At 47.3% G+C, this 13,612-nt stretch overlaps 1 protein-coding gene across 1 annotated transcript; it reads left to right on the top strand.

Annotated features, from left to right (window-relative positions):
* Positions 1 to 9,050: 9,050 nt before the first annotated feature.
* Positions 9,051 to 13,186, top strand: LOC123402197 (probable protein phosphatase 2C 26). The gene is made up of 4 exons (XM_045096075.1): positions 9,051 to 10,908; positions 11,435 to 11,548; positions 11,783 to 12,047; positions 12,521 to 13,186. Exons 1-4 carry the CDS (start codon positions 9,619 to 9,621, stop codon positions 12,643 to 12,645), a joined length of 1,794 nt encoding a protein of 597 aa, XP_044952010.1. The 5' UTR covers positions 9,051 to 9,618; the 3' UTR covers positions 12,646 to 13,186.
* Positions 13,187 to 13,612: the final 426 nt, after the last annotated feature.

Consider the following 13,612-nt stretch of genomic DNA (forward strand, 5'->3'; position numbering starts at 1 on the left):
TCACTTTTACCATCATCACCTATTTTCAGTTTGACCCTTAGTTTTCCTTTGATTTATAAGAATAAAACTTCAATATGATTTAGATTTGAGTGTTTGCTTAGTGATCTATCTATCGATGTAATCGAGTTCGAGAGTTATATAATAAAGAGTAATTTGAGTTCATTTGCTTTACCTTCTTGCTTAAATCTTAGCAATGAAAGAATAAATAAAAATATCATATTCTAATCCCATGGGGAGTGGTGACTTCACATAAAAATAGTATGATTGAAAAAACTTGTTGGAAGTTGACAGACATAGTATTAGTTATGCAATTGCATGAAGAAGTAATAATTAAGAGAGGTCTCACATATAAATATACTATGTTGGACATATATTTATGATTGTGACCCCCCATTAAATATTCTATGCATGATAAACTAGTTGACGTTGGACAAGGAAGACAACATAATGATTTATGTTTGTTTATATTCACATAGAATCTATATTGTTATGATCCTCCAACATGTGGTGCTTACTCATAACCTTTGCTCGCTAAAATTTCACACCAAGTAGAGATACTACTTGTGCATCCATAAACCCGCAAACCCAGTTTTATGCCATGGGAGTGCATCATACCTACCTGTGAATTGAACAAGATCCATGAAGTAAGTTTTCATCGGTGCAAAAGCAATAAAAATTGCTCCTAAATATGTATAATCTTTTATTGTAAGGTAAAACAAGCTTTGTACGATCTTGTGATGGCATAGAAATAAAAGCGACATCTTGCATAATAAAGGTCGTTATCATAAGGGGCAATATAAAGTGATGTTCCTCTACATTAAGAGCTCGCACATCCAAATAAAAAGTGCATGCCAACTTTTGCTTCCCTTTGCGAAGGGCCTATCTTTTACTATCATGTATTTACTTGTATACAAGAGTCATTCATTATCATACCTATTCCATCCTTATTTACTCTCTACTTGTCAAGCATCATGTGGTGGGGAAAGATCCATGCATATAGATTGAGCTCGATATAGGTGATCATGAATCATTATTGTTGACATTATCCTTGAGATAAACAGTTGGGTGGTTAAAATTTTGGAACCCCTATCTTCCTATGTGTCTAATTGATGCTTTTGTTTCACAAATATGACGCGTGTGTCAACAATCATAGAAGACTAAATGATAGTTGAGTATGTGAACTTGCTAAACAAATCTCTCACATAGGCTCTTTCTGAAATATGATAAATTGCAATTGCCTCCATGACTAAAAACATAGCTTGTCAGTTTAAAATAAGGTTTATGGATTATACTTTAGCGTGTGAATGGCGTATCACTTGTTCATGAGAAGTTTTACGATAATATAGTGTTGTTATAATAATGATCATGATGCTATCATGTCCGTATTTTGTTTTTATTGACACCTCTCTCTCTAATCATGTGGTCATTATTATCGAGTTCAGTTTTCTCTTAAGGACAAGCGAGGTCTAAGCTTGGGGGAGTTGATACGTCCATTTTGCATCATGATTTCCTATTGACATTTATAATGTTTTCAAGCATTATTTCACTTTTTGATGCATTTATTATATATTTTCTCTCTTATTTTACAAGGTTTACACAAAGAGGGAAATCACCAGAAACTGGAATTCTAGACCAGAAAGGCTATGGAAAAGGATGGAAATTTTGTGGACACCAAATTACCTGAAACTTCACGGAGATTTTTTGTGGAATATATAATGAGTATTGGAGCAAATAACCACCGGAAGGGGCTCACTAGTTTCCCACAAGGAAACAGGGCACACCCCCCCCTAGGACGCGCTCTCATGCCTTGCGGATCCCGCATGCAGTCTCCGATGCCCACCTTCTACTATATGAAGGGTTTTGACCTATAAAAATAGAGAGTATACTTTTGGTATGAAGCACCGCAGTCTCGAGGCGGAAACCTTGGCAGGAGCACTTTTGCTCTTCGGCAGAGCGATTCTACCGAGGAAACTTCCCTCTGGGAGGGGGGAATCGAAGCCATCATCATCACCAACGCTTCCTCCTTCGTGGGAGGATCAATATTATCCAACATCTTCACCAACACCATCTCATATCAAACCCTAGTTCATATCTTGTATTCAATCTTTGTCTCAAAACTTCAGATCGGTACGTGTGGGTTGCTAGTAGTGTTGATTACATCTTGTAGTTGATTGTGATAGCCTGGCTTATTAGGGATGATAGACTATTTATATCAATAAGGAATTCCTTATTTTCCGGGAGCCCATTCAAATAGAACTCTCAGGTTAAGCGTGCTCGGCTTGGAGTAGTTCTAGGATAAGTGACCGACCGGGAAGTTGATCCCGGGTGCGCATGAGTGAGGACAAAGTGCGCAGAAAAGACTAGTATTGATATGTGGGGCCAGCCTAGAACCTGCCAGGAGTAACGACCGCCGAAGGGTGTGTCCGGGGCGTTACAACTTTGGTATCAGAGCCGACCCTCACAGTTACATGGATGTTTGCGGACAGGTGTGCGGTTATGTTGTTCATGACGTTTGTGACCCGTCGTGGCACACGACATGGTACATGTACTAGACTGGATGCACAGACGTTTGTACCAAGAGGGAACACTCTTGTGGCCCGACGAGGACGTCGGTTCCTCTGAGTGGTGGTGTATGTGAAATTCCTTCTTTTCCGGGAGCCCATTCAAATAGAACTCTCAGGTTAAGCATGCTCGGCTTGGAGTAGTTCTAGGATGGGTGACCGACCGGGAAGTTGATCTCGGGTGCGCATGAGTGATGACAAAGTGCGCAAAAAAGACTAATATTGATATGTGGGGCCAGTCTAGATCCCGCCAGGAGTAACGACCGCCGACGGGTGTGTCCGGGGCGTTACATTGATGCTAGTTGGTTTACTTGGTGGAAGATAATATGTTCAGATCCTTAAACATATTCATTATACCTATGATCTTGAACATGGTGATCATTTGTGAGTACTTACTTTTGTTCTTGAGGATATGGGAGAAGTTTAGTTATAAGTAATCATATGAAGTTGGTATTCGTTTGATATTTTGATGATATGTATTTTGTTGCTTCCTTAAGTGGTGTCATGTGAACGTCGACTACATGGCACTTCACCATACTTGGGCCTAAGGGAAGGCATTGTGGATTAATAAGTAGATGATGGGTTGCTAGAGTGACAGAAGCTTCAACCCTAGTTTATGTGTTATTCCATAAGATGCTAATTTGGATCCACATGTTTCATTCTATGGTTAGATTTATCTTAACTCTTATTTCGTAGTTGCAGATGCTTGCTAGAAGGGGTAATCATAAATGGGTTGCTTGTTCAAGTAAGAACATCACCCAAGCACTGGTCCACCCACATATCAAATTATCAAAGTAACGAACGTGAATCAATTCAACATGATGAACGTGACTAGATGGCAATTCCCATGTGTCCTCGAGAACACATTGCTTTACATAAGAGAACTTTCTGACCTGTCCTTTGCTATAAAAAGGACCGGGCCACCTTGATGCACCTTTGTTAATATTGTTACTTGTTACTTGTTACGAATTATCTTGCTACAAAACTACCTATTACTCCTACTTACATAACTTGCAGAAAATACCTTGCTGAAAACCGCTTGTCATTTCATTCTGTTCCTCATTGGGTTCGACACTCTTACATATAGAAAGGACTATGATTGATGCCCTATACTTGTGGGTCAGCATTGCCTTCTCGTGTTTTGATTGTTCACTATTCTTGACTATGATGTAGCCCAAAGAACTGTTAGCAGGTCGTTGACAGCCAGAGTCACTGATTGCCATAACTTTGTAAGAAAACTACATCATGGTATCAATTAACGGAAACGAAGTAACACTCAGGCATAAAAGAACACCAAGTGAAAGATTGTATCTAATAATAGATCTAATCTTATAGGCGCACAATTTTATTAAGCTCTAGAACCCATATATTTCTTAATTCTTTTTATCAATAAACAAATTCATTACTAAAAAATTGTGCAATATCCTCATAATCACATGTGATCTATATCAAAACCAACATCTACTCATAGAACTGCTCATCATGATGCCACTGTTGGAAAACATGGTAGAAAACAAAAAATTCACCTTACGATCATGATCCCAAGAACACTACGAAGATGCATAAGGGTTTTAGGTCATATTGTTATCAACTTCGAGTTGGAGTGAAACAAGATTTGGTGTAGATTGTTGATGAAGTCCCTCAAACCGTTCACGAACAATCCCTCGAACCTAAGACCAAAAACCCGACCTCTCTACGAATATTAGGCGTATGGCTTTCATAATCCAGCAACACTTCACGTCGTAAGTGGAGAATTGGAGGGAGAAGAAGATAACCTGGTGAGGCTTCTCTATTATGAGGATTATAGAGAACCAAGTCTAACTCTAAGCTAGATGAAGTCTAAATTTGAACTATAACTAGAGAACTAGAGGAGGCTCAAAACTTTTGTGTTCGAAAAGGCCAAATCCTTTAATAGATATAGGTTGAGGGAGAGGGGAGGGGCATCACAATTCAAAAAGGGGCAAGAGTACCCCTCCAGTTCATCCTAGGAGGGAAACTTCCCCTCCAATTTGGCCTCCTCCCTTTAGCTTCTCCAAGAAGCTAAGGGGGGTGCCCCCACTAATGGGCCTTAAGGCTCATTTTTTTTCCTATAGGCCCTTTAGTGTTTTATTTAGCCTATAAGTATTAAATAACTAGTAGGAGGCTTCTAATTAATATTAGTGCCCTATACCGTTTATTTAATGTCTCTCAAACATTTTCCACCTATATATCAATTCATGGTATTACCTGGTAAACCCCGAAACTCTTCCGGTAACCCTGAAATGCTTTCGGTTTCTCTCAAAACTATTCCTTATATTAATGAAACTATTATGAGAATATTTTATCAGAACTTTTACTCCACTAATACTCAACAGATTATGATTCCCTTAAGCATGTGACCTTGTAGGTTCGGTAAAACATAGACATGAACGAAACTACCTCTCGTTCAATGATCAATAGAGAAACTGTGAACATCCATATTAACCCCTATGAATACACTAATATTGAGTGAACCTTTGGTTATCATATGCTATTTCCTTTGTTGCATGATACACTACAAAACCCAAGTTGAGATATATCGTATCCGTTTGAGTCATTCTCATGCTAATTATACCAGTCTCCTCGTTATTGATTTTGTTCTTCTTTCTCGTTGGCATATTCCAACATCCCGTGTGATCTAGTCACCTATGTATGGTCAGACAATGATGGATGTCGTCACACCGAGATGTCCCAGATATTATCTCTCCGTCCTTAGAGGAGCAAATCCCACTCTTGACCTATCAAGCCCCTTATCACACTTCTCGATGAACCTAAAAGTTGTCATTATGATAACCATGTCATAGATGACATTTGAGCAACCCCAAAATCTATCGTATGTTATGAAGTTTCTACGACAATCACATGGTCTAAGGAACTAAAACATACATTAACTCTCCGTGTTATAACTCATAGACTTGTGACAATAACATCTCAAGAGTATAACAAATAAGTTGGGTCAATTCAATATGGTCGTTCTACTAACACCATACTCTTAGTGTTGTTCCGCATCCACGTTACACTTAAGTAAATGCCCATGATCACCAAGACATGATCATCACCCAACATTTGAGCTACTCCTAGAGGCAAGACCAGGAATGAGGTTTTACCGTTTATCATGCTACACGTGCATATGAGTTTTCCTGTGAACCACATATTCAAGAATCATAATAATTATATCATATAACATAACTTATTAATTATAAAAGTAGAAATAAATAACACAAATAATGTTGCCTTCACGACATATTTCCAACACGCCTATACAACCGGGCAAACGACTCGGTAAAAGAAGCTGACCCAGACGGGATCCTCATGCCTGCCACATATGCTCGGGTTGACCAACACCCGTGATATCTAACCTAAATTGAAGCGGATGTGGGGGCGTGTCCACCACGTCTTATGTCACACACGCGTGCCCACCCGACCCCACATATATTTGCCCCATCTGTATCCTGGATCAAACCCTAACTACTCCACTCCGTTCCCAAAGCCCGCTCCAGGGATTTTTGGCATTCTCCAGCATGGCGGACGGTGGATCCGGGTCTGGCCTCTCTAGTTCAGACCTCATTCCATGTGGCCCGGAGGAGATGGATGTATGAGTTGCTCTCCGTCGCTCCAAGGAGGGGTCCGTTCGAGAGCAGCAGACTGGATCTGAATGGACTCCATTGCGTCAGTGTAAATGTCGCTTCGATCTTCTGGCCGTGGTGACCGGGGGCGCTTGCATGCAGCCCGCCGGAGGCGGTGTGTTCCATATGGTACCCCAACGACGTGACGACGACGCAACCCCTTTAGTGGTGCGTCAACTCCACGGCCTCCGAGCTGGAGGTAAACGTCGACATGACTCATAGCGCGCTCGCTGCCATGGAGCTCGTGCCCGCCGTGCGAGGCAGAGGATGCGGGAGGATGCAACAACCCTAGCAGAGGAGGCCGTAGAGGCGGAGTTGCACGCTGCTCCAGAGCCGGTACACGTGACCGACATTCCCTGGAGCCTTAACCGCGTCTTGATGGAGGTGTCGAGCTTGAGGCACGAGGGGACTATCATGGACCTCAGCTTGACGGCAACGTCCAGGCCACGGGCTGTGACGAGGAAGAATATGTCATGAGGGACTGCAACGCCTCAAGTCCCGTGAGTCGGTCCGTGTCCCATGTCCTACCCCTCCTTGCTGACGACCACATCTTCACTCCAGGGGGCTCTACTGACATGATGGAGGTGTCGAGCTTGAGGCACGAGGGGACTATCATGGACCTCACATTGACGGCAACGTCCAGGCCACGGGCTGTGACGAGGAAGAATAGGTCATGAGGGACTGCAACGCCTCAAGTCCCGTGAGTCGGTCCGTGTCCCATGTCCTACCCCTCCTTGCTGACGACCACATCTTCACTCCAGGGGGCTCTACTTACAGTAGAATATGGACATGGACATGGAGGTGAGCGAGGCGACCAAGATTTAGATTAGATTTTACGTTGCATGTAATTGTGCGTCTTTGATGATTCGATAATAAGTTATCCGGTTGTGAAAAAAGGCATTTGAGATGTAATGAGGACGCTACCACAAATGTTAGACAAGCCAAATTAGCTATATTGCAACTGTAGGTATTCTTACCACACCATAGTGCACTCCTACTTAGAACGTATCCTCTCCGTGTAATTTATACTCCCTCCGTTTCTGAATACAAGTCTTTTTAGATGTTTCAATAAAAGACTACATATAAATGTATATAGACACATTTTAGAGTGTAGATTCACTCATTTTACTTTGTATGTAATCTTCTTATGAAATCTCTAAAGAGATTTATATTTAGAAACGATGGAAGTAATACTCTATGAGTATGGAGGAATTATCCGACAAAATATCATTGAATTTGATTTGATAAAAGTGACTACGAAACACATGTGATAAGGCCAATGCCGGCACATGACCCGACGGGCGTCCGCTTTATGTCCGTTTGGGGTCAATTTGGACGGACGGCATGGGAGCGGACATACGTTTGACGCTTCTGCGCCCAACATGCTCGAGCAGCCCTGATCCCAAACGGTCCGCCTAGCTCGGCCCGCCTCGTCGCAGCACCTGCCCCGTTCGCCCAGCTCGTGTCGCCTCGCTGCAGGAGCCGTCCCGCCCGGTCAGCTCGAGCCGCTTCGACGCAGTGTCGTCCAGCCTGTGCAGCCCGCACCGCTCGCCCCACCTGCCGCTCGCCCTCTCGCCTTGCTACTAGGCCGTGCTCTGCTCGACCACCGCGCGACGCTCTAGTCGCCCTCGCCACACCCTGTCCACAGCTCGCCCGCCATCACCGTCGCCTACTGTAAAACGGACGCCTCGCCCCTTCCGTCCTCCGGCAACAGCTTGCCCGCGCCACCCCCGCATGCTCACCCGACACCGACGTGGCTGCGCGCATGTCGTCCCGCACGACGACCGAGCTATAGAGCGCGCGAGAGGGGCGGGGCGAGCTGCCGCGACGGGGCGTGCGGGGCGTGCGGGCGCGACGAGCTGGCGCGCAAGGCAGCCGTGCGAGGCGTGCACATCCAGAGCAGGGCCGCGGGGGTGGCGAGCAGCGCGACACGCGGCGAGCTGGCGCGGCCTGCACGGTGGCCCGCGGACATGCGGGCTAACTAGCGGGCCGCAGACGACGGGCAGCGGGCGGAGCATGGCAGCGGCTAGCTGGCGGAGCAGGTTGTGGTGTGGGGAGCGCCGTGGCTGGCATGGAGAAGGAGAGGCCGTCGGGGCTGGGGCGTGGGTCACTGATTTCTGGGCCACAGACGGAGAGAGCGACCAGAGCGTCCGCTTCTGTCCGTTTCAGACGTATTTGTGGCTGAAATTTGTTCCAGGTTTGGAATCGGAACTGATAAAAACGAACATCTCAGGATCACTTTGTCCGTTTGGGTATTGCCGTTGGGTAAATTTTTGACTCAAACGTATCCGAACGAACAGAACGTTGTCGCGCGTTGACGTGGGCCTAAATCTTCACATGTTTACACCGGAGTAGTTTACACTGTGATCACAACGGATAAAGCCACTCTTGAAAAACGCTGGGTGATTCACATGGGATGCCTCCTCGTTCCCGTTGTAACTGTAATCTTCCTCTCTCCCCTCCCCATTGCCTTTGCCCTCGCGTCGCTACACTTTTGAAATACCCGCTCCACCCAGGAGAGGAGAGGAGCCAGGAGTCGTCGCCCCAAGTTCAAAGCCGGCCCCGCCAAAGCCATCCAATTTGCGGAGACGGGCGCCCACGTCGCGCCGCGCGGATTCACGCGCCTGCCTTCGCCCTCGGCGGTGGAGTGGAACGGAGTCCCGTCCCCCGTAATTAACCCCGACCGGCGTAGGCGATTCCCAGGGCGCAACGTTGACCCCCGTCCCGCTCTCCCACCCCACCCCACCCACCATCCCTCCTCCACGTCACGGGTCTCGCTCCCTCCGCCCTGCCGCCGCGCCGCTCGTCCTGCCCTGCTCCACGGCGCCGCAGGCGCGGACAAAACACGCCCACTCCGCCATACCGGCACCACCTGACAGGTTCCTCCCCAGCCCCGGACGTTTTCCCGGCCCGGCCCCTGGAGGAGCGCCGGAGCGGGCGGACGGGTCCTCGTGACACACACACACACACACAGTCGCTGCCAAATTCGGATGTCAAATTTGCGTTTTTCGCACTTACGCCAACGCTAAGTCTCCTCTACTCTCGCCTCGCCTTTGTTAGTGTGCACATCACTGACAGGAGTGAGCATAGAAAACTCCCTCCCTCTCCCTCTTCTCAACGCTCTGCCCCAATCCCCCACACCCCACACACCTCCGGCCCGGCCACCCCCAATCTCGCCTCCCTCGCCCCCAATCCCTCCCCGCTCCGGCTGGATCCTGCGCCTCCGCTGGATCCCGCCCCGGCGAGATCCCGCCCCCGCGAGATCCCGCGGTCGCAGCTCCACGCCTGCCGCCGCCGCCGCCGCCACCCCCCGTGTCGCCCGCTGCGATGTGCTGCTAAATAAGGTCTGCTCCCTCCCTCCTCGTCGCCGCCTCGCCTTCCTTCTGACCGGGCCGCGGCCAGCGTCGGATGCCATGGGCAGCGGCGCGTCACGGCTGCTTACCGCGTGCGCGTGCTCGCGGCCGGCGCCGGCGTCCGTCGACGCGGAGCCCTGCCTGGACGACGCGCTCGGCCACTCCTTCTGCTACGCGTCCGCTGCCGCATACTCCTCCTCCTTCCGCCACGGCATCTCCGGCGCCGCGCTCTCGGCCAACTCCTCCGTGCCCGTGCCGCTCTACCTCTCCTCCGCCGCCGCCGGGGCTGGCTCCATGCCGCAGAACTACTCCTCTGCGTTCCACACGTCCTCGTCCTTCTCCTCCGCGCCGCTGCAGCTCTCCAACCTCTCCTCGGGGCCCCTGTTCCTCTCCGGGCCCATCGACCGGGGCGCCCAGCTCTCCGGCCCGCTGGACGCCGCCGTGCCCTTCTCCGGCCCGCTCCCCACCAAGCCCACCAAGCGCACCTCCTCCTCGTCCAGAGGGCTCTCCAGCAGGTTCCGGAAGCCATTATTCGGTAGCCTGCGCCGGAGCGTGTCGGAGAAGCACCAGCCGGCGCTCATGGTGCCACTCCGCCAAGACGACGGCGTGCAATGGGCGCACGGACGCGCAGGGGAGGACCGCGTCCACGTGGTTGTCTCCGAGGACCAGCGTTGGCTATTCGTCGGCATTTACGACGGCTTCAACGGCCCTGAGGCCCCCGACTTCCTTGTTGCCAACCTCTACCGCTTCCTCCTACGCGAGCTTCGTGGAATATTCTATGAAGAGGCAGACAGGGATAGCAAGCGGCTGTGGCAGTTCCTCGCCGACGGTGACGATGATGACAATGAACTCGACTTTTCAGGTTCCGGCCGGTTTGCAATGTCGCTTGCCAGGCTCAAGGAGCGGCGGTTCAACATGTGGGCACATGCAGCGGCTGTGGGTGATGATGAAATCAGCAGGGAATGGGGTCCCAAGAAGTTGGAGGCAGCGCCAGCAGTGAGGGATCATGGAGCTGTGCTTGGTGCGCTCACTCGGGCACTGGCCTCGGCGGAGGCAGCATACCTCGACATGACTGACCAATCAATGGGAACCCACCCGGAATTGGCGGTGACCGGGGCATGCCTGCTTGTGGCTTTGGTGAGGGATGATGACGTGTATGTAATGAATCTTGGGGACAGCCGCGCCGTTGTGGCACAACGAGCAGATGATGACCATGGTTGTGGGCTTGGTGCCATGCGGATGGATGACATCGGCGTAGGATTGGAGATCGAGTCAAGGCCTGTCGGATATCCCATGATTGGGCTCGAGGCATTGCAATTGTCTATTGATCATAGCACCAGCATCGAAGAGGTAACTTTGTGCTGACACTGCTTTGCATAAGCAAATCTGCTGACATAACTTAGAATGAGCTTATAGCTTATATACATTTATGTCCTATTGACCTGCTGTTCCACTGTTTATTATGTGTATGCCAGAGCTTCTGTCATTGTTTGTGAGCAATTTGCTCACGTCTGTCAGCAGTAAGGCACTCTAAATGATCAAACTATCACATTATTGTTCTTTTCTGGCTTTACATTCCTATTTCGTAGAACTAACCATGGAAATCATTTTATTGTAAATACCTGAAGACTTTAAAGTTGAAACACCAAGGCAATAAAAGGTTTCATGTCTTTAAGAAAAGATCATGTTATCCTTGATGCCTTAGTTTCAGTTGGTCAGAGTCACACCCATTTCTTTCATCATTTCGTCATTTGCTGTTAGGTTCCATTTCCATTGCCCTTATTTCTCTTGTAAATTTGTCAATGGAAGCAGTTGGTCATTTTAGACCTCGCACTATTTATGCCTATGAATTCATAATATTTGTTTTGATATGCAGGAAGTCCAGAGGATCAAACGTGAGCATCCAGATGATGATCAGTGTATCGTAAATGACAGAGTAAAGGGCCGTTTAAAAGTTACCCGAGCATTTGGTGCCGGGTATCTCAAACAGGTAATTCTATGGATTGGTTGGGTGTTTACTAAGATCTTTAACCCTACTCTCATATTTCAAAGTTTGTTCAACCCTGTTAGCAGTTTATTTATTTTCGGATGAGTATGAATTTGTTGCCAATAGTTAGTAATTTTTATTCTGAATTATATAGAAGCTACTTTTAGAAGCTCTATTTGGTCGAATGTAATAGAAAACCTAGCTAAAGCTTACCTAGAATTTGTGTATGTTGTACAGGCAAAGTTGAACAATGGATTGCTGGAGATGTTCCGCAATGAGTACATTGGTGATGCACCATACATATCATGCATACCTTCTCTTTGCCATCACAAGCTCACTTCAAGGGACCAGTTTTTGGTTCTTTCTTCCGATGGCTTGTATCAGTACCTGAGCAACGAGGAGGTAGTTCTGCATGTTGAGAATTTTATGGAGAGATTCCCTGAAGGCGATCCAGCACAGAGTCTAATTGAGGAACTTCTTTCGCGTGCAGCAAAGAAAGCTGGTAAGCTTTTGCCTTCCATGCATGTTCTTCCATACTATGCCTTCTCATATTTCAGTTCTTGATGTGTTTGTATGTGACCATTCCTTGTTGTAATCAGCACTACACGTGTTCAGAAGGACATGGCCACGTGCAAATTCATGTACACAAAATGACATGGCCATTTCCAAATTGTTTCTGTCCCTGACATATCATTCCAAATAATAGAATGCTGTTAAGTTATCTTTACCAGATAACAGTCAAAATTCCTAGCTAGGCTACCCAAATTTAGATAGTCTCTCCGAAGGACCTCACATCATCTGATCATTTGCTTCCAACCGTATGCTATCTCACATTGATACAATCATTAACATTCGGTCAGTGGCTTATTGCTATGTGTTGATGCATTACGTCATACATCTAAGCTACTTTGAGTTATCTTGAATGTCAAATGTGTTTTGATCTGTTTTTGCCCCTTTTCTTCTTTGGTTTTCCAGGTATGGACTTCTACGAGCTACTAGATATACCTCAAGGGGACCGGAGGAAATACCACGACGATGTCACCGTCATGGTTGTTTCCCTGGAAGGTAGAATATGGAAATCGTCTGGAACTTATGTGTGATGTTCAGCTGGAACAATGTCAGCATCAGCATTTATGGTGCGGCCCCTGCGGCTGGTCAGCGCCTCCGAGCAAGTTCGTGCATGCTCATCAAGACAGAAATATCCCCACACTTGACAGCTTGGCAGGCAGGTCATGTGCTCCATGCATTTCTGAAAGCTGTATTCTCCGATCGGAGATTGTCATGGCTGGCCCAGATCTCATTCAGGTTCAGAACAAAACAGAGCCCATGGGTCAGATTTAACACCGCGGAGAAGCGGTGGAAAAAGGGGGAGCAATCCCTGGCAAGTTAGGGTTAGAATTCGTCTTGTCCCGCCACCTGCAGCGTTAATTGGTCACGGTACTCACCTGTGACAATTTTCCCCCACCTCGCTGTGGTGTTGTAGAAGGTTTGCTTCTTTTCTGTCCTTGATTGAGGGGAGGAAGAAGACCTTTGGGACAGGCAATTTTTCTCGGCCATGTAGGGGGTGTCGTGAGCCTGTAGGGTGCTCGAACTGTTCTTCAGAAAGAAAAATGACGGTTTCGCTCCTCGTTTTGTGCTTTATTTGTCTTCCCCGACCCTGATTGTTGGGAGCAACTAGTTAGCGAGTGAGGGAGCCTTTCAGCAATCGCTCCTACTTGCCGCGTTTCCAGCCGCCGTCACGTGTCGCATTCTAAGTGTTTTCTTTAGATTTTGTTTTTTTATTCTTCCGCATTCGTTTTTGTCTTTCTTGAGTGTTTATTTTTTATTTTTTTGGTGTTACGGTTTTTCACCGGTCTTTCATAACTTTTGGACAGTAAAATATATATTTACGAAAAAAAGACGTTTTTTTAACACGAAAAAACATGTTTTTTTTGTTTCTTTTGCGAGAGGCATGGTTTTGCTTTCGAGAGAGGCACGGTTTTGCCTTCGCGAGAGGCATGGTCGTGCCTTTTGAAAAGGAAAAAAACGTGTTTTCTGTTTTTCTTCGAGAGGCACGGTTTTGCTTCC

Source organism: Hordeum vulgare, chromosome 6H, assembly GCF_904849725.1.
Source record: "Hordeum vulgare subsp. vulgare chromosome 6H, MorexV3_pseudomolecules_assembly, whole genome shotgun sequence".
Lineage (NCBI taxonomy): Eukaryota > Viridiplantae > Streptophyta > Magnoliopsida > Poales > Poaceae > Hordeum > Hordeum vulgare.

Coding starts and splice junctions, on each gene's coding strand:
- LOC123402197 (XM_045096075.1), top strand. CDS start 9,619: ATGGGCAGCGGCGCGTCACGGCTGCTTACCGCGTGCGCGTGCTCGCGG. Junction 11,549..11,782: donor GTGCCGGGTATCTCAAACAG/GTAATTCTATGG, acceptor TATGTTGTACAG/GCAAAGTTGAACAATGGATT. Junction 12,048..12,520: donor GCGTGCAGCAAAGAAAGCTG/GTAAGCTTTTGC, acceptor TTGGTTTTCCAG/GTATGGACTTCTACGAGCTA.